Source organism: Microcebus murinus, chromosome 10 (genome assembly GCF_040939455.1).
Source record: "Microcebus murinus isolate Inina chromosome 10, M.murinus_Inina_mat1.0, whole genome shotgun sequence".
NCBI classification, from domain to species: Eukaryota; Metazoa; Chordata; class Mammalia; order Primates; family Cheirogaleidae; genus Microcebus; species Microcebus murinus.
Window position 1 is genome coordinate 10,446,688 of NC_134113.1, and position 25,719 is coordinate 10,472,406.

General features: G+C 56.0%; 2 protein-coding genes across 3 annotated transcripts in view; both read right to left on the bottom strand.

The window, feature by feature from the left end:
- The window catches only part of EIF3L (eukaryotic translation initiation factor 3 subunit L), a 115,474-nt gene extending 102,921 nt beyond the window's left edge, over positions 1-12,553 (bottom strand). The window contains exon 1 of the mRNA XM_076006998.1: positions 12,550-12,553. The gene's annotated coding sequence lies outside the window, so the exon portion shown is untranslated. The remainder of the gene's footprint in view (positions 1-12,549) is intronic.
- TRIOBP (TRIO and F-actin binding protein) overlaps positions 8,148-25,719 on the bottom strand; it is a 56,522-nt gene continuing 38,950 nt past the window's right edge. For both annotated transcript variants that reach the window (XM_076006997.1, XM_076006996.1), the window contains 12 exons: positions 23,664-23,732; positions 23,444-23,533; positions 22,973-23,082; positions 20,899-21,424; positions 20,086-20,196; positions 14,864-15,011; positions 12,375-12,477; positions 11,661-11,820; positions 11,480-11,587; positions 10,464-10,550; positions 9,491-9,654; positions 8,148-8,847 (listed from right to left, as the gene is read on the bottom strand). In XM_076006997.1, the coding sequence (XP_075863112.1) occupies positions 9,493-9,654; positions 10,464-10,550; positions 11,480-11,587; positions 11,661-11,820; positions 12,375-12,477; positions 14,864-15,011; positions 20,086-20,196; positions 20,899-21,424; positions 22,973-23,082; positions 23,444-23,533; positions 23,664-23,732 (1,674 nt within the window). In that variant the 3' untranslated portion in view covers positions 8,148-8,847; positions 9,491-9,492. The remainder of the gene's footprint in view (positions 8,848-9,490; positions 9,655-10,463; positions 10,551-11,479; positions 11,588-11,660; positions 11,821-12,374; positions 12,478-14,863; positions 15,012-20,085; positions 20,197-20,898; positions 21,425-22,972; positions 23,083-23,443; positions 23,534-23,663; positions 23,733-25,719) is intronic.

Here is a 25,719-nt window from a genome sequence, read left to right on the forward strand (position 1 = left end):
ATGATATGTAATATATATGAACATTAAGCCTGCATTTATTAACACATTAACATATACTATGAAATATGAACATAGTGTAATATGACTACACATTAGATATATTACTAATACACGTATTAGAAATTGACAGTGAACACCTGTGGAGCATCGTTCGCAGTACCCTACAGGTGCTGTCTCATGTAACCCTCGCCACATCCCTGTGAGTTTGGGACTGTTGTCATCCCTTTGTTAGAAGTGAGGAACTGAGGCCCAGAGAGGTTGAGTGGCTTGCCTGGAGTCACACAGGTAGCCCGCAGGCTGGAAGCACACGCGGGCATGTTCGTGGGCGGACTAGGTGAGCGGAGGGCGTGTACAGCACGGGCAGGCGTGCGCACAGGTGTTGGTGACCGACAGCGTCTACATGTCTGTTTATGTGGTGCGGATATGGGTGTGTCCACCCTGGGTTTTTACTCGAGTCTCGGCTCCCTGGCCTGGAGCACTCCCCTCCCTGTGGTCTCCTCATCACGCCTGTTTGTCTTTGAAGGCTGGCGCAGGCGCCACCTCTGCCGTGCAGCCTTCCCTGGTTCCTCCGGCCGGGTCAGTTGCGTCATCAGCTCTCCCTGGTGTTGCTGCCTCTCCCCTTGCCCTTGGGTGAGGGCAGGGATGGGGCGTGTCCCTTCATGTCCCTGTCACCCCGGTGCCTGGGACAGGCCTGACCATCACATTAGCAGGAACGGTAACAGCTGCTCCCCGGGGCCTGGCCACGCTCCTGGCCTCAGTCCCACGTGTTAATCCCAGCTCAGGTGAGGAAGCGAGCTCTCCAGGAGGGAAACTGCCTGGAGCAGGCACGTGGCAGAGCCCGCCGCGAACCCTGAGCTTGGCTCCGGCCCTGCCACTCCCACACCCGGAGCCATTCAGGGCTGTTTTATTCTTTTTCAGAACTTATATTTATTTTGGAATAGATATCGCATGCACATGGGAAATGACTCAAAATGTATGAAAGCAACTAACATTGATGTCCCACCATGCCTGTCTCCCATCTCCCAGCCTCCTCCCCAAGGAGGCAACTGCTGTTCCCAGGGTCTGGCATGTCCGGGGCCCCTTCACAACCGGGCCCTCACTCTGGGTGTGTGTCTGTACACTTGTGGGTGTGTGCCCAGGCGTGTGCGTTTGTGTGTGTGAATCCTTCCCGAGAAGTTCTCAGCATATATAAACACATGCAAGACTGTACATGATGTATTTTCCTTCCTTTACACAAGTACGGCTCACCCCACGCTCCTGCACCTGGCTTTATTCACTTATTCTGCAAGTGCATCTCGGAGGCCCCTCTGCACGGGCACACGGCAGCTGCCTCACTGCTTTCCTGACTGCCTGGCCCGCGTGCCGGCAAACTTTTCTAACCACTCCCTTCCTCCAATGCTGGGATGAATGTCTTGCATAGACATGGACGTTTGGTGAATGAATGCATGAAGAGGTGAGAGAATGTGTGAGTTTGGGGCCTGGGTCGGGGGTATCCTGGGTGTGGGGCTGGGGACACCTATAAACTGTCTTCCTAAGGATCCAGAGGGTCAGGGCCCGCCAGGCCCCACGAAGGTCTCCCAGCAGCACTCCCGTCCCCTCACTGATGGAGCCAGGTGACATTGCTGGTGGGGCGAGTCTGCCGTGAGTCATTTTCAGACACACTTGGCCAGAGCAGCCAGCTGCCCTGCTCCTGAGGGAGGACACAGCCACATGGGGGCAGCTGGGACGTGACTCTAGGCGCCTCAGTTGAGGTCACAGGGCCAGTGGTGGCCATGCCAGGACTCAGCCCAGGGGGCCAACTTCAGGATGCAGGCTCTTCCCGGGCCACTGGCCTGGCCTTGAGGACGTGCAGGGGAGCTTACAGCGGGGCCAGACTGGGGCCAGAGTGGCCAGAGCTGGGAGGGGCTGGCCTGGGAGCCCCGGGCGTGGGGCGGGGCTCCAGGCAGGGAGAGCAGGTGTGAGAGCTCAGGTGCTCTGGGAGGAACATGTGCTCGGCACCCCCACGGCACACACGGCGAGGCTGGAGACTTGGGATGGCGAAGGGGCAAGGGCCACCAACAGCACAGGCACCCCGAAACCCCTCCTGCTGTCTCCAGGGACCTACAGCCTTCCTGTGCCCTTTTGGAGGAAGCTCTTGCCTTGCTTCACTAGGGAAACTGAGGCAGGAGTGTGGAGGTGACTCATCCAAGTCAGCCCCACAGAGATGCACGCAGACCTCCCCCCACTCAGGGGGACCTGAGGTGCCTGGTCCCCATGGAGTATCCAATGAGAAGACATTGGTCAACTCGGGCCCACCTGGGCTACGAGACCGACTGGCCTGGACCCAGCCCTGTGACAGGCGACTCGTCGTGCTGCTCTGAGTCCTGGCTCCTCACCTGTAAACCAGGGCTGATCTTGTGCCTTCCTCACCGGCTGTTTGGGGACCAGAGGAGGTAATGAGGTGAAACGTGCACTCCGGGCTCTGGCCCGCGGCAGGTGGGGGCAAAGGCAGACATAGCTGTCGGGGGCAGCCTGAGTAAGAGGAGACTTGGGCTCTGGAGCCAGAGCTGCCATGATGTGAGTCACTAAATTATTGACCTTGGATGAGTCATGTGCCTTCTCTGAGCCTCAGTTTCCTCCTCTGTAAAATGGGGCGAGCAATAGGCACTTCAAAGGGTTGCTGCAAGCATCAGAAGGGCTGCCGTCTACAAAACCCGCTCTGGCAGAAGCTCCATCAAGGTCAGCTCCTCCCTCCCAGGGCCTCAGAGCCTGCAGGGCTCTCATAAAGTCCAGACGGGACGCTGGGGCGGCAGGGGTGACTCAGAGCTACAGCCTGGCCCTTTCATGTACCCCAAACTGCCATTAGCCTCCAGCTCTTCGTGGGTTTATGGGGAGACCCAGTCCTTTGCCATTTGGCATGTGGCTAAGGCTGTGGCTGTGCCCTGCCTCTAGGGTGCCTGGCTCAGTGGTCATTCACTTCCAGTTAGTCAGTTAATCAACAAACACTCATCCAGCTGAGCCTCCGTGTGCTCTGTGCTGGGTGCTGGGGACAAAGAAGTGAATCAAGGCCGGGCGCGGTGGCTCACGTCTGTAATCCTAGCACTCTGGGAGGCCGAGGCGGGCGGATTGCTCGAGGTCGGGAGTTCGAAACCAGACTGAGCAAGAGCGAAACCCCGTCTCTACTATAAATAGAAAGAAATTAATTGGCCAACTAATATATATAGAAAAAATTAGCCGGGCATGGTGGCGCATGCCTGTAGTCCCAGCTACTCGGAAGGCTGAGGCAGCAGGATCACTTGAGCCCAGGAGTTTGAGGTTGCTGTGAGCTAGGCTGACGCCATGGCACTCACTCTAGCCTGGGCAACAAAGCGAGACTCTGTCTCAAAAAAGAAAAAAAGAAGTGAATCAGAGGTAGTCCCTGGTCTCAGGGGGCTCACAGTCTTAGGGCGCCAAATGGAAAGAACATGTCAGGTTTCAAGTGTTTTGGGAGCCACAGTAGGCATGTATCCCCATCTGGGGGATCTTGGAGGGCTTCCTGGAGGTGGCAGATGATGACTGGTCTGAGTCCTGAGTCTTAGGGGGGCTACTGGAGGAAGGGGGTGGAGAGTGGGAAGTGCACGTGGGAGGAGAGCCTTAAGGACAGATGGGCCTGGGCCCCTTTGGGACCTGGAGGGAGCTTCACGCAGTAGAAGCCTGGAGCCTAGGGCCCCCAAGGGACAGGGAGAGGAGCTGGAGCAAGCCGAGGGGCTCCCGTGCCGTCCTAAGGGCAACAGGGGAGCAGGGTCGGCTCCCTGTTTTAAAGAGCCCCTGCTGGGGGTGTGCAGACGGGACAAGAGGGAAAACCAGAGTCTGAAAGCCAGGGAAGGGGCTGAAGCAGATCACAGCCACGGGGACCAGGATAAGCAACTGCATCCAAGAGACGGAAGCACTCAGTGGCCAGGGCTGGGGACGGTGGGAGGAGCCGGGCAGCACCCAGTAGCCAGGTCAGATCCTCCCAGTCCCCCAGGTGCCCCCACCTGCCAGGGGTCGAGATGGTGCAGGGCAAGGTGTTGGGAGCCCTGACAAGGACATTTTGCAAGGGGATTTATTGTGGAACTGCCGAAGGGCCTGGCTTTGTGCCCGGCACCACGTCCTACCCCAAGAGAAAGAAAGTCCCAGGAAGCCCTGAAAAGTGACATGTGGGAACGTGCCAGAATGGAAGGACGGGGTCTGGGTTCTCACAGGCCATGAGATTGGGACCAGGTTGAACCAGATCTCCCGGGGACGGCAGGGGGCAGGGGCATCAGCTGACTTCTGACTAATAACAAAATAATAGCTCCTGTTTGTTGAACTACTTACTGTACTCTGGGCCCTGTGCCATGAATTTTACATACACCACTTCATTTCATCCTCACAACACCCCGAGTAACAACATCACAACAATAATAACAGCTAACATTTGCATTGCACTTAGCCAGGTCCCAGCACTCTTCTCAGCACTTAACATGCACTAGCTCAGTTTTTCTTTTTTCTTTTTATTTGTTTATTTATTTGAGACAGGGTCTCACTCTACTGCCCAGGCTAGAGTGCCGTGACGTCAGCCTAGCTAGGAGCAACCTCAAACTCCTGGGCTCAAGCAATCCTCCTGCCTCAGCCTCCTGAATAGCTGGGACTACAGGCACGTACCATGATGCCTGGCTAATTTTTCTATTTTTTGTAGAGACAGGGTCTCACTCTTGCTCAGGCTGGCCTCAAACTCCTGAGCTCAAGCAATCCTCCCGCCTCAGCCTCCCAGAGTGCTGGGATTACAGGCGTGAGCCACCACACCCGGCCTCTGGTGAGGCTTTGATGCTCATTTGACTGATACTCTCTCCACCCTCCCAGCCTGGCTAATGCCTGCTTAATTCCAGCCTGCTCTTCCAAGAAGCCTCCCCAATCTCCCAGGCTGGGTTGGCTACATTCTGTGTGTCAATTGTGGCTTCCTATAATTAACTGCCTGATTCTAATTTCACCTCCCTCGCAGATTGAGACATCCTGAAGCCAGGACGCTTGGTGCCATGGTGTGTCCCCAGGGCCTACACCAGAGGCTGACTCACGGGCCAAGCACACACTGAAGAGGAACAGGTTGGAGGGAAGACAAGGCCTTGATGGTGGCCTTGAGCCTGAGGCTGTTTGGGTCTGGAGATCCTGAGTAAAGTCTGGGCTAGAGACAGAGGTGAGTGGTTAGCACAGATGATAACAAAAGGCAAGGTCAAGAGATCAAGGTCATTGCGAGAGAGAATACAAAGAAGACAGGAGGGCTGAGGACAGATCTTGGGGAAGCACAGCATTAGAGGGTTAGAAAGAAAGAGAATCCCACAAAGGAGACACGGGAGGAGCTGGGAAGTAGGTAGAGAAGCAGGAACAGAAAAGAAAGATGGTTCCCAATGAACCACACCTGGCACTCACGCCCTGCTGCTGTCCCCTCCCACTGAACCTGCGCTGGCTCTGTGACGTGTTATTGACTAACGTGAAGGAAGTGGTGTTCCAGCACTTCCAAGCCCAACTTGTAAGAAGTCTGGAGATTCCACCTGGGTCTCCTGAGCTCCCTTTCTAGGGGAAGTCAACCACCTCGGAGGAAGTCAGACTACAGACTATCCTGCCATGCTGGGAGGAAGCCCAAGCTAGCCACATGCAGTGGCCACATGAAGAAAGGGAGCGAGGCGTCCAGCTGGCCCCCAGTTTTGCAGGCATCCCATTCCATCCCATCTGAAGCACCAGACACAAGGGAAAAGCCATCTTGGACGTCCCGCCCAGTGGAGCCTTAGATAACCCCAGGCCAACTGCCGTTGGACCGGAACTGCAAAAAGATACAAAGAGAACTGCCCAGTTGAGCCAGGTCAACCCATGATACTATGAGTTATTATAAAGTACCGACATTCTAGGCCATTACATTGTGATAGGCAGTTGGTTACGCAGCAACAGACAACTGAAACAGTTGGCAATTTAATAACTACACAGCTATCTGGGGTTGACAAGACATTATTGTTCCCATTTAACAGATGGGAAATAAAGGCCAGAGAGAGGTGACTCAGCAAGGTTCACATAGCCAGCTGGAGGCAGCAGCGGGGGTCTGAACTCGGCAGGTTTGCCTGATACTATGTGTATGCTCTTTCCAAAGCACACGCCTGGCTGCCCAAGGGGGTTGACCAGACTTTGCAGCCAAATCGTGTGGTTTTGGCCAAATTCCCTGCGTGACTTAAGTAACAAGGATGTTCCTCAGGTGGCTTATCTGGGCACCTGCTGGAACCCTTATTCTTTTGTAAAGCAGGGTTTTGTTTTTTTTTTCTATTGAGACATGATTCATACACAGTAAAATGCACAAATCCTAAGTGTCCAGCATGGTGAAATTTTACATGCGTACATACCCATGTGACCGCCACCCAGATAGAGACATGGAACATTTCTGGCACCAGAATGTTCCCTTTACCCACTGCCAGTCAATGCCCCCACCAACGCAGAGGTACCCATGACTATCACTATAGTGAGTTTTGCCTATTTTTGAATTCATGTAAGCGGAATCATACCGCATGTGTTCCTTTGTGGCTGATGCCTTTTGCTCAATGTTATGTCCGGAAGATTCATCTGTACTTTCGTGTAGCTGTAATTCTTTTAATTGCTGTAATGTATGAATATACCACCATTTATTTACTCATTCTACTGTTGATGGACAATTGTACTATTTCCAGATGGGCTACTGTGAATAAGGTTGATAAGAGTATTATTGTACTAGACGTTGTAGACTTAAGCACTCATTTCTCTTGGGTGTGTTCACAGGAATGGAAATGCTAGACCATGGGGTAGATGGATGTTTAACATTGTAAGAATCTGCCAGTTTCCCACATGGTTGTGTGAAGTACACTCCCACCAGCAGTGCATGAGAATTCAGTTTCCCACATCCTCGCCTCGTCGACGCTTGGTACTGTCAGTCCTTTTTTTTTTTTTTTGAGACAGAGTCTCACTCTGTTGCCTGGGCTGGAGTGCTGTGGCGTCAGCCTTGCTTACAACAACCTCAAACTCTTGGGCTTAAGCGATCCTCCTGCCTCAGCCTCCCGAGTAGCTGGGACTACAGACATGCGCCACCATGCCCGGCTAATTTTTTCTATGTATTTTTAGTTGGCCATTTAATTTCTTTCAACTTTTAGCAGAGACGGGGTCTCATTCTGGCTCAGGCTGGTCTCGAACTCCTGATCTTGAGCAATCCGCCCGCCTCGGCCTCCCAGAGTGCTAGGATTACAGGCGTGAGCCACTGTGCCTGGCCAAGATGTCAGTCCTTTTAATTCGAGCTATTGTAATAGCGGGATGAGATCTCATCATTGGAGCCCCTTTCCACAGCTGGCCTGGTGTTGATGTCGGCTCCCCCAGGCAGCCCTGAGCAGGGCGTGGGGTGGGAGGGAGGCCAGCGAGGAAGATGTTGCTACAGCCCGGGCGTGTCGGGCTGAGCCAGGATGGAGGCAGAGGATGGGATCAAGGGCTGCCCAGGAGGACTGGTGAGGTCCGTCTCCTGTGGGTCTTCCCTAAATACGCCAGGGATATTCACAGGACTTTTGCTCCGGCTGCTGCCTCTGCTCGGAGTGCCCCTCCTGATCTTTCCATCTGGAAAAGTCGTATTTCAGCGTCGCTTCCAAAAGCACTCTCAGCCCGCAGGCTGGGTCGGGGTCTCCTGAGTTCTCACAGCCTTCTGGGAGCAGCGGGATGCGGCCGCTCCCCAGCCCCACGTGACCCTCCCCCCTATTAGAATAGCTCTAATGAAAAGGACTGACGGCCGGGTGCGGTGGCTCACACAGGTAGTTCAAGCACTTTAGGAGGCTGAGTTGGGAGGAGCGCTTGATGCCAAGAGTTCAAGACCAGCCTGGGCAACATAGTGAAACCCTGTCTCTACAAAAAGTTAAAAAATTAGCTGGTTTATGTGAATCACTGGGGGTCCTGTTAAAATGCAGATTCTGATTCAGTAGGTTGGGGGGGGGTGATATTTCTAATACACTCCCTACTGCTGCTGCCAGCCTGGAAGCCACACCTCCCCTCACGGGGGAACCGGATTCTCAACCCTGCCCTCCTGATGCCACTGCTTCAGGAAGGGTGGGGGGTGGGAGCCACTTTAAGAAACCCCAATCTCCATGTCCATTCTGCCCAGCCATCCAGGACACCAGAGCTGCTGGAACATTTTATTAAGTTAAGAAGGTTCATGGGACAGGAGAGAAGTGCCTTCACGGGTGGCTCCAGGAGTTCCATGCCCAGCACACCCTCCTCAGAGGTGGGGCCATGGGTACAGCTGCTGGCTCCCTCTGTCCATCTGTCCCTCTGTCCAGAGTCCCAGGGTATGAGTCCATTCAGGGTGGAAGTGTTAGTAGGAGGTAGGGTAGGAAGAGGGTGCCTGGCTCCCTGCCTCTCCCCACTAGAGACAAACCACCATGGCCGCTGCCTGGGCCCCTGCCAGACCCTTGGGGACAGGCCACCAGCCCCGAAGTCCAAGCAGAAGGTGGCTGGAGACAGAGCGGGAGCCAGGGTTGGAGGCACATGGCCACCAGGAATTGCTTTTTTTTTAAAAGTATAAAGTGTTTTGGGAAAAAAAAGGAAAAAAATCTATATAAAAATCTCTTCACATATAAAATCCTGAAGAAGGTGCAAGGTAAGACCCAGTGCGAGGGGCGCGCTCAGATATGCAGAGTGTGTGTGTGTGTGTGTGTGTGTACATACGTGTGTGTGTGTGTGTGTGTGTGTGGTGGGTGTGAGTGAACGTGTGGCCCACAGAGGGTGGGGAAAGCTTGGCTTCTGATGTCCATCCCGCAGGGAAGGAGGGTGCCGGGCCTCTCGCGCTGGAGGGCGTGCAGCTGGGCGGACCACGAGGACCTGGAAGACAAGGGCAGGCTGGGCTGAGGCCAGGGTGGCATGTGGGTCCTCAGCCTCCTCCCAGCCCTCAGCCTCCTCCCAGCCCCGACGGCTGAGCCAGGTCTGCTCCCCGGCGTTTCTCCCCATACAACCTGGCCCACAGGGTGGCCTCGCTCGTGAGCCTTAGGGAGTCACAAGGCCTTGTCAGACAAAGGACACTCGGGCAGACGTGGCATTAGGAAAGGCATAAGAAAAACGCTTTAAGCCCTGCTAAATTAAGAACTGCAAGACTCTACTGCACAGAGTCTCGGCCTTGAGAAGTGATGTCGGAGGATCTGCATGCCCCTGGATCTGCCACCAAGAGGGGCGTCAACTATTCGGAGTCAGGCTGAGGATCTGCGCTGCGCTCCCATCTCTGAGGAAATGTGCTCAAGCCGATGGGCAGCCTCTGCCCCGGTCTGGCTGGGTCTCCTCGACAACTCCGTGTTGCTGGTGCCATCGTCCCACTTACAGGAAGGGAAATGGAGGCCAGGAGAAGGAAGTGCCATGGCCTAGGTGGCCCACTGAGTCATGCATGGGTGAGCTGTGAGCTCACACCTCCAGGCCTGGGGTGCCCGCGGCTTCACCCCTGCACACCCTGGCGGACCCGCACCCCGGCACCCACCTCTACTCAGCCAGGCTGTTGCGCACCGACTCCTTCTCTTGCAGGGCGGCCATGGCGAGGCGCAGGTGCTCCTTCAGCTGCTCGATCTCCCGCTCCGATCGAGTCTTGATGTGGTTCAGCTCCACGTAGACATCCTGGTACTTTCCCGAGGCAAAGCGCTTATCCTGAGGGGTGGGGACGGGGCTATGAGTGCACAATGACACCCCCTCCCCGCCTGCCCACCTGGCACACGCCTCCTCTGCTCCTGGCCAGCCAGCTGAGCAGCCCCTACATTTCATCCCCCCAGGTGGCCCCCAGGTGGCCCTGGCACTGGCACACCCCTCCTGGTACTACGCAGGGACACAGGTTGCACTGTCACTTTCATCCCGTGTGAGAGCTGAGAGCAGGAGGCGAAGCTCGTGCCCAAGTTCGCAGGGCAGTGAATGGCCGGGATGAGAACCAGGCCAGCCCCGCCCGGCACTGTCTTCCCCTGAGTTCCGCTGCCAGACGGCCAGAGCCACCGACACGCCCGTTTCCGGCCCAGACTGGCAGAGGGCGCCACAGCAGGAATGCGGCAGCCAAGGGTGGCCCGGACAGGCCATGGACTCAGCCCTGGGCCTGAATCTGGCCCTTCCAACTCCTGGCAAGGTCGCTTATTCCTCCCTGGGATGCAAGCTCCACACGGAAGGGATTTTGGTCTATTTTGTTCACCGCTACGTCCCCAGCACCTAGCACCGCGCCTGGCACGCTGTAGGTGCTCAACAATAATAAATTAATTAATTAATGTGTTATAAATAAAATCGAGTGTGGCCCTGGGCAAGTCACTTCCCCTTTCTTAGCCTAGTTTGCTGGTTGGTAAAGGCAGATGATGACACCTCACGGGAGAGGCACCGAGAGCCTGAGAAGTGCGGAGGCGAGGAGGGTGCCGGCGGAGAGCACCCTCCCTGCTGACACCCCACCCTGCGGACACCCCCGCCCGGCAGCCGGGACCCACCTTCTGCATGGTCTGCAGCTCATCCCGGAGGCACTGCACCTCCTTTTTCAGGTACTGAAGCTCATTCTCCTTCACTCGCAGCAGCACCTGGGGGCACGGGGGCAGGCTGACCCGGGCCCAGAGGCCCACAGCAGCCTGTGGCCTGGCTTCTCCCTGCCGAGAGCCCCTGGAAAGCAGCCCCAGCCTGCACCAAGATCCTCTCCCTCGGAGCAGACTTCTCCGGCAAGCCCTTCTGACCCTCCTGCTTGCCCGCCCTCCCTCCCTCCCCCCGTGGCCCGTGAGCGGACACCTGTGGCCAGCGCTGCTGCAGCCCAACACAGTGCTGGGCCCTCCTCGGGGGTGAGGAGGGTGAGGGGGGCGAGAGGAGGCCATGGTGTGGCCCTGCTTAACCCAGAGCAGGAGGGGCCTCCCAACCCTGAGGGGCAGGTGTTGCTGACTTGACTGAAAGGGAGACAGATTCGCCGGGGCTGCAGAGGCTAAAAGCTTAGACTGGAGCTGGCCTGCCTGGTTTAAATCCCAGCCTGCCAGGTTCAAATCCCAGCTCGCTGTGCGACCGTCAGGAAGGTACTGGCCACCCGTGTCTCAGTTTCCTCGACTGTGAAATAGGGACAATAACAGTATCTAATGCGTGGGGCTGTTAGGAAGATTCAAATAATAAACAGGGCATATAGAAGCTCTAGATACTGAGTGGAGTCTGATGTGAGTGTCCGTTAAAGAAATAAAAGAAATACTAGGGCATTTTCTCCCTCCAACTTCTCCCAGTAAGGGAGGTGCTAATGCCATTTTATAGATGAGCTACTAGGAATCAGAAAGGGAGGGTGACATGCCACGGTAACATAGTAGGTAGGTGACAGGACCCAAATGGGAGCGTGGGACTCTGGCTGCTGGGTGCATGGCAGGCGTTCTGGCTTGGCTGGGTGGCCCAGCACCTGGGAGACCTGGTGCTTCCCGCTACAGGCGACACGCAGCCCGTTAGGGGCTCGCCGACAGCCCCAGGCCCAGGGGAGGACGCCCACCTCCAGTTCGCAGGAGCTCCGCTCGTTGCTGCGCCCACAGCCGTTGCCCTGGGAAGCGATGAAGCTGCGCAGCCGGTCGATCTCCTCTGACAGGCGGGCATGCAGCTCCTGGGAGGGCGAGATGGTCAGGCAGGGATGAGGGACCCACCCATGCCGCCCACCTTCCCGGGGCCAGGCCCACCTGGTTGTGGCGTAGCAGCTCCTGGCCCTCCTGCTGGCAGCGCCGCAGCGTGTGCTCACGCTCCTCAGCCTGCCGCGTCAGGGCCCCGATCTCCAGGCACTTCTGGGAGTACTGCTCCGATAGCACCTGCAGCTCCCGCTTCAGCGCCTCCACATCTGACCTGCCCCAGAGGAGGAGGGAAGGACGGCGTGGGCTCCCTGGCTCCTGCCAAGCCTAGAGTCAGGTCATGGCAGACTCAAGGCTGCACAGGACTCCGGGGTTCCTTCCCTAGTGTTGCCTTCAGCCTGCTGTGGGGCTGCAAATCAGTGACAGTCTCTCTGGGCTGCAGGTGCCTCTTCTCTAACAGGGTGGCTTGGAGAAGCAATCTCTAAAGCCCCTGTAGCGCCAACATTCCAGAACTCTGCTCAGTGGCAGGGAAACACCTACTGGTCAAGAGTGACACTGCAGCCCAGCTCTAGGGGACACTACAAGGGTGAAGAGCAGGGCATAGGCCAGGACTAGCTGGGATAAGAAGGGGCCTGAAAAACTGTCTATGAGGACTGGTATGGGGGTCTGGCTGAGGCCTCGCTGCTTCTGAGACCCCTCCTTGCTGTCCATGAGACTAGAGGAGTGGTCTCAGCTGGGGCCAAAGTGATAAGTCCTCTGCCAATGGGCCTTTAGAAAGCTCCCCAACTCATTAGATGAGTAGGCAGTGGGGCCCAGGCGCCATCTTACTGGTGCTGCTTCCGGAGGCCATCTGGGCCCTGCTGGAGGCTCCGTGTTTTGCTCAACTCCCGGCTCAGCTCTTCCTGGTAGGCCTTCTTCATGGCTTCAATGGCTGGAAGCAGAGCAGAGAAGCAGAGAGACTGGAGAGGAGTCAGCAGCACCAAGATACATCTCCTCTGATACTCCCCATGTACCACTGGGGACAGGACCAGGGAGTGGTGTGCAAAGAGCACTGGACCAGGAGTCCAGAGCAGCCCAGGCTGTGTCATGAACTGAGTGACTTTAGGTAAGTTGTTCAACCTCTCTGAGCCTCTCAATAAAGGGAGGATAATCCTGTCTATTGAACTCTGCTGGGGAGACATCTCAGTGAGCACTGGTACCTCCTGTTGCTAGTGATCTCTGGGTAAGAACCTCACAGTGCACCATCTCTGCAGGGCCTGGAGGGCTCTCCACAAGGCCTATCTGCCTCGCCCAGCCTCATGGTCAAGAGCTTGGACTGTGCAGTCAGTTCAAATCTATGTGACTCTGCACAGGTGACTTAACCCTTTGTGCCTCGGGTCCCTTATCTGGAAATGGATATAACAACAGCGCCTTCCTCCACAGGATTATTGGAAGATGCATGTGGAGCACTGAGAACAAGGCATGGCTCAGAGCAAATGCCCAAATGTTAGCTCCTGCTGGGCTTGCTTCTCGGACTTCAAGCCAAGGACCCAGGCTTTCTTCACACCCACACAGGTTGTTGTGAGGATCAAACAAGCTTCATCCAGAGTTTTATCCACAATTTCAAAATCCCAAAGCTCCTGCAGTGGCTCACGCCAGTAATCCTAGCACTCTGGGAGGCCGAGGTGGACCGATGGTTTGAGCTCAGGAGTTCGAGACCAGCCTGAGCAAGAGTGAAACCCCGTCTCTACTAAAAATAGAAATAAATTAATTGGCCAACTAAACATACATAGAAAAAAAATTAGCTGGCCATGGTGGCACATGCCTGTAGTTCTAGCTACTCAGGAGGCTGAGGCAGAAGGATCGCTTAAGCCCAGGAGTTTGAGGTTGCTGTGAGCTAGGCTAATGCCACGGCACTCTAGCCCCGGCAACAGAGTGAGACTCTGTCTAAAAAAAAAAAAAAAAAAATCCCAAAGCTCCGAACACTTAAAGTTTCTTTTTCTTTTTTTTTTTTTTTTGAGACAGAGTTTTGGTTTGTTGTCCAGGCTAGAGTGAGTGCCATGGTGTCAGCCTAGCTCACAGCAACCTCAAACTCCTGGGCTCAAGCAATCCTCCTGCCTCAGCCTCCCGAGTAGCTGGGACTACAGGCATGCGCCACCATGTCTGGCTAATTTTTTCTATATATGTTAGTTGGCCAATTAATTTGTTTCTATTTATAGTAGAGACAGGGTCTCGCTCTTGCTCAGGGTGGTTTCGAACTCCTGACCTTGAGCAATCCGCCCGCCTTGGCCTCCCAGAGTGCTAGGATTACAGGTGTGAGCCACTGCGCCCGGCCTAAAGTTTCTTATTACCCTTTTGGAGGCAATCCCCGACCTGAGCAGACATGAGGCTACTTTTGATCTTTATTCTCTCATCCAATGTGACTTTCATCAATTTCACTGCTAGATCAGGGCAAAGCCCAGACCCTGCTGAGGGCCACGGGGTGTCTAATAAATGGGGCCTGCGCTGGGCAGTCTTCCTAAAATGCAAAACTGGCCCTAGGCTCGGCTTGAGTGCATGAAGCACTTGGCAAAAGCACCAGCAGGCTGTGAGCTCCGCATCGTGTGACCCCGTCTGTCATTCCTGTCACTCTGTGAGCCCCTCCGTGCCTAGGATGCTCCCGGCACAAGGCACAGTGGACGGAGGGCGGGTGGGAACTGTCCGCCATCTCAGGCATTTCCTGTTGCTGGCTTGGGAGACCAGAGGGTGGGGTCCAAGCATGGCTTTGCAGTCAGTGTGCTGGGCTTCAGTTCCAGCTCTGCCACCTCTAAGCTGCGCCATCTGGGAAGAGTCACTGACCTCTCTGAGCACCCGTTTCCTTCTCTGTGAAAAGGGGCCACTGCAAGGACTAAGGGTGTTCCCGTGGGGGACGTGCGGGCCCAGTGCCTGGCACACAGTGGGCTTGGCAGTGCTCGCACCTTCCCCCCGCTGTCCCGAAGGCCTGGCCGCGTGCCAGGGAGACGGTATTCCCGTGAGGGCAGGCCTGCAGCTGGTCAGTAGCTCTCCCCCAGCAAAGGGCCCGTGTGTGGCTTGAGGTAGACTCCCCAGCAGCTGCAGGCTCCTGGGGACAGGAGTCACGACCCATGGTGGCAGGGAGTCTTTTAATGCCTCAATTTTCCCTTTTTTAAGAAGGGCCAGAGGCCAGTTCCGGGGGCTTCCAACCTCCTCCTGACCCTTTGCCCCAGTCTGGCACCGAGACCCCTGCCTTTTATTGAAAATCCTCCCCAGGGCGGCAAGGAGGAGCCCCGACACGAAGGCTGGTGGCCCAGCCCGCTGAGCCGCACCCGCAGGGTCCACACCTGAGGCGGTGGCCGCCGTCTCCTCGGCCAGGAGCCACTCCTTCTCCTGCTGCAGCCGCTGCAGCTCCCGCTCGTGGTGCCGCTGCAGCTCCTCCATCACCTGCTGGTGCGAGGACTCCATCTCTGCCAGGCTGCGCTCGCACGCCTCCTGTGGGCCGGGGGCCGGGAGGTCACTGGCTGCCCCCACTCCTGGGACAGTGGCCCTTCCAGCCTCCAGGCGGGAAGCCTCAGGGGCAGGTGCACTACCTCTCCCTGGACCCCAGCACCTCTGGCCCCCAACCCCACCGCTCCCCATCCGCAAACCTCGCCGAGACTCAGGCCTCAAGCCCTCTGGGGGCTCCCCATCCTGTCGGGTCAAGTTCCTGCTCCCGCGGCCCACCCTGTGGTCCCATCCCTGGCCCTTGTCCACCAAGCAACCTCATAGTTACAGAAAACAACTCACAGCATGTTCATACCTCTGAGCATCAGCTCATGCTATTCCCACTACCTGGAATGTTCCTTTGGCAACTCTCCCTTCCCAGGTAATTCACTTCATCTGCAGCCCAGTCCCAATGCCTCTCCTAGCTCTGTCTCTGGGCAGCCTCCAAAGGTTCTGCTTCTGCCAAACCATACGTTCCCCAAGGACAGGGAATATCTCACCCAGCCCAGTGCCCGGGGCGCGGGTCAGGGCCTGACTCAGGCAGGTGCTCAGTAAATGAGCTGAAATGGACGATTCAGTATGAAATGGGGCACAGGAGACTAGACTGGCGAGTATATAAAAGACTGATAATACCCACTGCTGGGAGTGCCCACCATGACTGTCGGTGGAGTGGGGGGCAGTTTGGTGGCATCATCGCATTTGTAATTCCATTGGCCTAGGAATTCCATTCCATTCCTAGGAATGATCCCACAGAAAGCTACATGTATACAAAGACTCTTGGACAAGGCTATTCCCTATGGCAACAGATGAAAACTGGAAACAACCTAAATGCCTAGCAGGGGAACCTTTAAATAAATGATGTGGCCTCACAAAGGACCCAGGCAGCTGTTAAAAGACAGAGCTGCCCGAGTGCCTGCTGTGGAAAGGCATCTGGAAAGACAGGTGACGACTGGCTTCTGACGACACACATGGAGTGACCCCACACAGAGCTGTCTGTGAATGCGAAAGCACAGGCGTCCACGCCCTTCTTCCCGGAATCGGCCATGAGGTCACGGCGTGGCAAAGGGGAATTCGGGCTGCAGAGGGAATTAGTTTGCTAATCAGCTGACCTTAAAAAAAAGCAGGAGATTATCTTGGATCATCCAGTGAGCCCAAGGTAATCACAAGGGTCCTTAAAAGCGGGTGAAGAGTGCAGACGCGAAGCGTCCGAGGGAGGCGTGACCAGGAAAGAAAGGCGAGCGATGCAAAGGGAGGACTCGACTTCCCCTCGCAGGCTCTGAACATGAAGGAAGGGGCCCCGAGCCAAGGAGTGCGGGCGGCCACCGGAAGGCAAGGACGCAGAGCCCACGCAGAGCCTGCAGAAGGACACGGCCCTACCGATGCCTCGACTGTAGCCTGGCAAGGCCGTGTTAGACTTCCAGCCAGCACAACCATAAGGCAATACAGCTGCGTTATTTACGCAGCTGTGGTAATTTGTTGCAGCTGCCACAGGAAACAAATACAGACAGGCGGCCACGGTCACCAAGGTGACCCCTGGGGGAAGCCAGCAGGAGAGGGAGTTGGCGTGTGTTCATTTCCAATCTTATAATTTCTATGAATTATTTATGAAACTGTAAACATATTTTTACATAATTAAAAAACTGCTTGAGGTCATTACAAAGGGAAGGGGGAGAGGCAGGGAAGACCCCGAGGCACAGACGGTCAGAGGGGGGATCCTGTGTCCCCCACGGCTCAGGCAGCTGCCCCGGGCTGCCGCGGGTCAGCTTGGGGGGAGGGCAAGGGCCAGGTGTTCCCAGTGGAGGTGTCTGCCCACTGGGCCTCTGCACCTGTCCTCTGTATATCCCCCCACTTAGGACAAAAACACTTGGCTTTGGAGTCGCACAGACTAGGTCCTAGTCCTGGCTGCACCTTGGAGTGACTCTGAACAAGCTCCTGCCTCTTGCGAGCTCCATCTCAGCATCTGTGAAACAGGCCTCCTAAGAGCAGCCTTGAGGCCCCTGGGCACAGGCAGTCCCTGAAGTGAGCAGGGAGGGAGAAGGGAAGCCACCACGTACCTGTGCTGAGCCTGGCAATATTGGGGCCATGGGGACTGCTGCTCTTCAAAGGGCCTGGGCGGCACCTAACAGGGGTGCAGGGCTGATGTCTGGAGGGGGAACCAGCTCATGGAGGGGTGGAAGGGGGCTCCTAGGCCAGGTGCAATAGGAGTGAAGGAGGCACTAAAGTCCAGTGGGCAAAGCCCCAGCGCCCCCCGACAGCTGTCCTGCAGTGGCAAGCCCCCGCCCTGCCCTGAAAGAGAGGTGCCCACCCAGCCTGAGATAGCAGTTGGGCAGTCTCTCCCAGCTGTCACCTGTCCAGGTCCTCTGAGTTTCCAGCCGCCTCTTCCTGTGCCTGAGAGGGACCCAGATGACTCAGCTCCTCTTCTCTGACGCTCTCTGCATCTGGGGTCACTCCTGCACCCCAGTCTGCCGCTCTGCTTCCCAGTTATTCCCTTCTCGCCTCCCACCCCCCAGCTGTCCCTGCCCTGTCCCCCAACCTAACAGAGAAATGACAGCCTTGGCAGTGTCCCATGGGGCCCCTGGGGACCAGGAAGCCTGGATTCCAGGCACAGGCCTGCCTACAGCTCAAATGCCACACCCCTCTGTGGGTCTCAGTCTCCCCACCCATAAGCTGAGAAGCCAGAGCAGTGCTTTGCAAACCTCACCTTAGCAGCAGAAACCTTTCCCTAAGGAAATCTAAAGCAGGTTCTGAGAGTAAAGTGGACAAGGAGGGAGCAGCTCAGGTCTCTGGTGGGTGTGATCGGCCCACTCAGCCCCAACCACCGGAAGGCAGCCCTGGGAGCTTCCCTGGGGCAGTACAGCTGTAAGCCCCCTGGCTGGGGGCCTCTGAGGTCTTCGGTCCTCTCAGGCTGTGGTGTGGGCCCAACCCCCTCCTCTGCCTCAGGGGAGGCTTTGACAACTCCGCCCCTCCCTCGCCCACCCCAGCACCAGGCCCTGACCCTCCTGTCCTGTCTCGCTCCAGCTGAGCTCTCCATCTGCCACTCAGCCCTACCCGGCCCCTGGCTGTGTAGCGGCCCCAGCCACAGGGCCCCAGCGGGCACCCCTCTGCCTCCTGCAGACCCAGTGATCAGTCCTAAATTCTCCCTCCAGAACCCCTGGCTTCTTCTGCCTGGGTCTTGCCCCAAGTGCCCCTCCACTCCAATACACTTTCTTGATGTCACTGTCAGGTCCCAAACCCCCTAAAGTTAATGGAATGAGATTCTAACTCAGCTTGGCATTGGAGGCCCTGGGCTTTCCACCTCATTCCCCAGCCAATGCCCTACACACATGCCCTGCTCAGCTCAGTGCCCATCTTTCAGGAAGCCTTCCCCAAAGCCCCTCCTGTGACCTCCCTCTGGAAGCTTCTAGAAGGCTCCTCCTGCCCAGGGCCTGGATTCTAGTATTCTTTTCTCATTCAGGCTGCTGACTGTAGACAGCTGATTGTTAAATTTTTATAAACTTTTTGAAGTTATTATGCATGGCCATTATGAAACATTAAATTTATATACTTTTAATTAATTACATTAAAAACAAAATAATACACTCTGGGAGACCAAGGCAGGATTGCTTGAGCTCAGAGTTTGAAACCAGCCTGAGCAAGAGCAAGACCCCATCTCTACTAAAAATAGAAAAATTAGCCGGGCATGGTGGCGCATGCCTGTAGTCCCAGCTACTCGGGAGGCTGAGGCAGGAGGATGGCTTGAGCCAGCAATTTGAGAGGAAAAAAAAAACCAACAAGGTAATAGATCTCAAAATGTATCACTTCCTAATTATTTCACTGAATTTTATGTGCTATGTGTCCTTGAGGTGATTCACATCTATTGTGTCTGTGTGGTAGAAATGCTATAGAATCGCGTGCCATCCCTTCCCAAGTCCGTGCTCAGGGACTTCATGCTGATAGCTCAACACCCATGCTAGCGGGAGTATTTACACCATGGAAATTGGTAAATGTTACAGATCAGAGCTTGATTTATTGTTCTGTTCATTGCCTATATTTAAGCAAGTGATGAAAACATGCTAATAATGCAGATTAAACTCAAAAGTGTGTCATATCTATAACCATTACATTGTAAATACAACAAAAAATTGCAGGAATATTCTCAATATTCTTAATAGAAAACTATTGTTTGATTCAGCAAAGAAGTTTCTCACAATATTGAACAAGTAAAGTTTCAACATATATCTTTTGTCTTACTCATAAGCATGAACAAAAACATTAACCAGCACACGTGTTAGAGCTACAGCTGTTTCTTAACTAGTTGTGGATACAAAAGTATGGAAAAATCACTGAAAGCATTCTGAGAAAGATTCATTTGTTATATGGAATTCACAATAAAAAGTATTATGTTTTTATTTGTAAATGTGTATTAAACATCCTTTATATCAGCAAAACTTATAATAAATTTATTTAAGTATATGTGTATACACACACACACACACACACGCACACACATTTTTTCTGGATAGCTAGTTGTCCTAGTTGTGACAACCAAGTATTTCCAGACACAGCCATATGCCCCCAGGGGGACAAAATCACCCCGGTTGAGGATCACTGTCCTAGGCAGGTGGTGAGCTCCCTGAGGGCCACTGGAGGCTCCCGTGTCATTCGGACCTCCTTGTTGGGGGCCCCGGCCTGGCAGGTATGAGCAGAATTTCCCTGTGTTTAGGGAGCGACTCCCAGGACCACTGGCTCCCCACTTCCCCAGGGTGGTGCAGGGGAAAGGGTCCAAGTGCCGAGTGTCACACGGGGACTCACACACAGGCTCTGCAGTCAGCTGGCCCCATGCTCAAATCCCACCTCTGACACCTGCAGGCGGGGTGACCTCGGGCAAATCACATAACCTCTCAGAGCTCAGTGGCCTTGTCTGTAAAATGGGCACAGTGATCATGCCCACCAGCTGTGGGGAGATTAAAGGAAACGATGCATGTCAAATGCCTCACACAGGTTCCAACACACAGGAAGGGCTCCCCAAAACTGAGCTGTTTTATGATAACACGGCAACCAGAAACCTGTCCCCATTCCCCACAAAACAGCTCCTCAGCCTTACCTGGGAGATGTAGCCTGGCGGGGTGTGGCCGTCCTCCAGGGATCTAGGTGCGTTCTGAGGAGCCTCCCCTCGGAGACGCCATGCCTCCAGCTGTGCCCGAAGAGACTGCACCTGTGAGGGAGGAGGCCAGGTCAGTGGAGGCCTGGGAGCGGGGAGGGGCTGGGGCAGGCGGGGAGGGCCCACAGGCTTCCAGCGCCACATGGATGCCAGCCCAGCTTCCCGCTGTGCTTAGGAACAGCCCTGGGCTGGAGAAGGGCAAGCAGCCCTGGTGCGGAGATGTAGGCATGGGGGACATCTGGCTGTGTCCCGCATGGCCAGGTCAACGACCTGGGACAGCCCTGGCCAAGAGAAGACTAGACAGGGTTGGGAGCAGATAACACGGTCAGAGGTATTTATCATATTATGTAAGTGGCAGGGGAAACAGCTTAGCGCCTCTATTTTCCCATCACGAGAACTGTGACGAGGTCCACACGGGACTGCTGTGAGGATTACGTGAGTCAATGTAGGTAAAGAGGGCCTAGGACAAGGCTTGGCACGTAGGAGATGGACAGTAAATGGTCTCTCCCTTCTCTTCCCCCTTTCCCTTCTCTGTGGCTGCCAAGGGCAGAACTAGGAGGAACAAAACAAAACAAAACACCAAGGTCCAGGGAAGAAGACTCAAGTTCAAAAGGAGCCTGAGGTTCCAGATAGTGGCTCAGGGGTGAGCTCCCCATCAATGTAGGTGTACAAGACAAATGCCAGAGCATGAATGCAGGGATTGGAGGGGTGCTGGTGGGCGAAGGGGCTCCCAGAGAGGCCAGCTGTTGTACCTACCTCCTTTTCCAGCGCCTGGTGGCTGTCACTCGAGGGCCCGTGGCGCTCCCCGCGGCTTTGGTTGAGCAGGGCAGTGAGCGGCACCCGCTTGTTCTCCCGCAGGGGCAGCTTCTCCAGCTCCTGCCACTTCTTCTCGATCTCCTCGCTGAGCCGGCTCTGCTGGTCCTCGGTGAGGGGGGCGCCCAGGCCTCGGCGTGGCCCCTCACCAGCGGGGACCTCGGGGGCCCTGCTGTCTGTGGCCTCAAACCACTTGCGCCGCTCCTCGGAGCGCTGGGCCAGGTCCCGCTCCAGCTCCTCCTGCTTGGCCAGGCGGTCAGGAGTTCGGGCTGGGGTGCGGGCCCGCTGCGGGGAGCCCTGGGTCAGCGGGGAGAGCTCCACGTAGTCCAAGGACTGCCGCTGCCCATCTGCCTTCCGAGGGCCGCCCCGGCCGATGACCTCGGAGCACGCCCGCTGCTCCCCCGCCTTCAGGGGGCCCTTCTGGGTGCCGTAGCTGTGCGGCGAGTTCTCCTTATTACAGTCCGAGAGCCTAGGGCACCAGCAGAGTCACGTCAGGCAGGACCTTGCCTGATCGGCCCCACAGTGAGCACTTCCGGAGCACCATCCCGGTGCCAGGCGCTGGCAGACCCCGGGGAGGAAGCAGCCCAACCTAGAGGCTGAGAACTCAAGCTCCATGGTTAGTAGACCCCGGGAACATCCCAGCTCCACCACTGCCAGCAGAGGGGCCAGGGTATCTGGCTTCCTTTGCCCTCTCTGAGCCTCAGTTTCCTCATCTGTAATATGGGACAACAGCTCACAGGATGGACGTGAGGACTAGGTGGGTGGATGTGGAAAGCAACCAGGAGGCCCTTTACAAAACACACTTTGTAAGCGAGTTCAATGTCCATGAGTTCAGCGTGTCAGAGACAGCGCTGGGTTCAGGAGGCTCACAGTGGAATGGGGGGATGCCCACGCTCACTGCTAAGGAGGTGAAGACAGGGACCCCTGGGTGCACAGAACACAAGTTGCTGAGACTGAACAACCATGGCGGTTCTCCTCTCCTTCCTCAGCCATTGCTGGGAACGTGGTCACCCAGCCGAGAACTACACTTCCCAGCATCCCCTGCAGCTACATGTGGCCACGTGACTACATTCTACCCAGTGGACATGGCAGGCAGCTCCCTCTAAAGGGCTGGGACTCCATGAGAACCTAAGTAGTCCCCTCTGGCCACACTGTGAGCTGAAGGCCACAGAGCTGCCCCACCAAGCCTGGACTACACACCTCTGGACTGTTCCTTGGGGGAAGAAATAAACATCTGTCTCGTTTAAGCCATCGTGTCTGGGGCTTCTTTGTTAAAGCAGCTGAGCTATATACTAAATAAGTCCCACTGCACGGGACTTCAGGGTTTACAAAGGGCTCCAGGCACATCCTCCCACATGCACAGACATGACACACCAACGTGACAAAGGAGGAATCTGAAACTCAGGCGGGGAAGCCACTGGCCTAAAGCTGAACAGCCAGGCTGTGGCCAGGTTGGAGGCCTCCAGCTTACCCACTTCAACACCACGCTCTGTTCCTGCTGCCCAGCAGCTACAAGTCCCAGGTCCCCACGGGCATCTTGGGGTTTACACATGTGGGGGCCCTGCCAACTGGTAGCTCAGCCCTCCTGCCCTCAGTTACCCAGGGCAGCCTCCAGAGGGAGTGAGCTCTCCACCCCAGGAGGGGTGTTTACCAAGGCCAGACTACCTAGGCAGCCCTCTCCCTGACACCAGCTTAGACATGGCCCCCACAGCACAGAGACAGAATCGTCACCTAGCAGGGGCTTTTGACCCAAAAGCATCTTCCCCAAGGAGCCAAGGCCCCTCCTACTCTTCTAGGATGAGGGGGGATATAAAGAAATGGCAGATCAAACCTCAAATTCTTGATGTATTTTTGCATGAATGCCAAGAGTGCTCATTGCCTTCTTCCCATTTTGTTGATAGAGAAACTGAGGCCCAGAAGTTAGAGCCACAAGGCCCTCAGGTGAGTGCCCAGAACCCCACCCAGGGATGCACAGGGAAGTGCCTCCCTCAAGGCCCTGGTCCAGCTCAGCACATACTTGGTGACATCTGGGGCTGAAGCTGGACGCACAGTCTTCCTGAGAGCCTCGATCCAGTTCCGCCGAATGCCTGAGGTCATGGCCGACAAGGTATAGACAGCGTCCTTGGTCTGCAAGTCCACCCCATGGGTAGGTTGCCATATGAACAGCCCCATGGCTCCCTCCCCACCATGGACCCCAGGGAGGGTGGCCCTTCCTTCCCAGGAAGTTATTTAAGGTCTTGAGTCTAGAGCGGGCAGCAGGCACAAAACCTCCCTTCCACCAGCCTGGGGAAAAGTCCCAACATCTCCCTGGATAAGCTAATTTCGCCACCAGAGTTTGAGACTGGCTCTGTGCACAGGGTCTCTGGTAAATGAGCGAGAGGGTGACAGTCTCCATGGTGAGTCACCTTCAACACCAAAGCCTCCTCTGGGGCCTCCGGATATGCTGCCCCCCACCCTCATCCCCCACTCCCCCTGCACGCAGTCTCACGTGGATCTGGAAGCCATAGTTGCGCTGCACCGCGTACTCGGTGACGTCCGTGCAGGAACGCAGGTCGATCTCGCCATCCAGCTCATCGGCCTAGAGCAGGAGCACCCACCGTGGTCCACGTGGGCCCTGGAAGACCCACTCCACTGACCCTAGCCAGGCCACCCAGCCCCTTCTCGGGGTCCATCAGCACCGTATGGGGAGAGGTGCCCCACTGTCTCACCTCCTCAGCGGTGGAGTCTCTGTAATACTTGAGGCTTGAATCCGTCAGCACAAACCAATGCTTCTTCCACTGCGAAGGAGAGGTGGTGGTGAGCGAGGGGGAGGGAGGCTGCAGGGAGGTCGGAATGAAAGAGCCCATGTGTGCACTTCTGCAGGCGTCCTGGGCGCTGCCAGGCTGACCATTCTGCACACAGTAGGGGTGGGGCAGCAGTTTAGGGTCAGAAAACCCAAATCTGAGGCCTGGCCCCTCCATTTCCTCTCTGAGCCTCAGGGGCAGCATCTGTGAAATGGGTCAGCTTCTCCTCCATAACCCCACCTCCCTCTCCTTCTTGGAGCCCTTCTCTGATTTACTGATACTGCCCGACCCTTCCTGAAGCTCGCCAAGGCTCCTTAGGCAGCCCCTGCGCAGCACAGACCAGGGAGGGGTTGTGACCTGCGTAAGGCCACTTGCCTATCAAGTCAGGGACTCAGTGGGACCAGCACATTGCAAGTCTTTTTCCATATGCCCCCTGGATCTCCACAATGCTCAAAGATGAAGAGCTCCCAGAGAGCAGGATGGGAAGGAGGCCTGGGGTAGGCGCCAGTGCGCTGGGCACGGTCTGTTTCTTCATGTGCGTACTAGTTAGCCACACATGCAGCAAGCGGACGCACTAATGTATACACTTACGATCTGTGATTTGGGCACCTTTCTGCAGTGCCTCTCTCTGCTCCAGCTGGGGTTAGGTTGGCAGGACACGTAGGAAAGGGGTGGGGGCACCAGCAGAGCCTGATACTACCCCAAGCTCACTCCGCCTCTGGGCTCTGCTCACTCCACTGGAATGCAAGTTGAGGTCTGCCCACTGCCAGGGTCTGTGCATGTCATCCAGTCTCCTTCCCTCCTGGGGTTCCCACGCCATCAGGCCCTGGCCACAATGTTTGTTGCTTCAAGTACTTAGCTTTCTTTCCTCAAGAAGATGGTAAGATCTCAAGGGTGTACAAGGATGACACTTTCTACTTCTTTCCACACCGCTTCCCCTGAGAAACAGGGTTTTAGCACCCAACAGACCTGGGTTTCAGCGGCTCCCTGGCTACTGTGTGCCTTTAGGCAAGTGTCTCCACTTCTCTGAACTTCAGTCTCCTGACCTGTAAAGTAGAGCTACTAAGAAGTCCCTAAACCTTCTGCTGAGATTAGAAGTGCCTAACCCTCCCTTGTGTGTCTCTCATGGCACTTGGCATAGGGACGGACGCCAGGTTTTAGGGTCTGTTCTAGGAGGCGGGCCCTCTTAGCACCATTTTGCTCTGGCTGAGTGGACCAAGCGCAGCTAGGGCAGGGGTTCTATGCCAAATCATTTCTTTGGCCCTTCTAGGCCTAGTCTATGACTACCTGGGATGGAGGTGGATGGAGCTCTGTGGGTCTCAGGCACCCTGAATTCTAAGCCTGGGTCTGCCCAAGGTGCTGCTAAGCCTGGAAGACACGGCCACCCTCGTGGGCCTGTCTCCCATCTGTGCACCAAGGGGTTGGTCTGGCTGAACTCCCAAGGCCCTTCCAGCTTGGACATTCCAAAACCCTGTGAGAGAGGCTGAGTAACGGCCAGTTCTGGGTGGGGCCCATAATCCCTCTGCCCTCTGGGGACCCTGGGTGGGGAGGCCGGGAAGGGGTCACTGGCAGGGTGCCAGGCCTTGTGTGAGTCTGGACAGCAGCCACCGGCGGACGGGTGGCAGCCAGCGGGTATGGAAGGCTGTGGGCTGCAGGGAATCAAACATGTGGGCCGGAAACACAATGAGATTCCCTTTGGCTCTGAGCCCTCCCCGGCATGCGGGCCGCATGCAGACCTGAGCCACAGACGCATGCAGGGCTGGGGTGGGGAGACGTCCCCTCCCAGGCAGGGTGGGCAAGGAGCCAGTTCCAGCTTCCAGGCTCCAGCCTGGCCGCCGAAAGAGCAGAGCTAGTGAAACAGCCACTGTCCCTTCTGGTTCCAAGGGCAAATACATCAGAGGAAGGGAAAAGTCAATAGGTGCCAAGGGCTGTGTGGGACCCCTTCTACGCTTGATCTCTGTGACCTTGTTATCCACTTTGG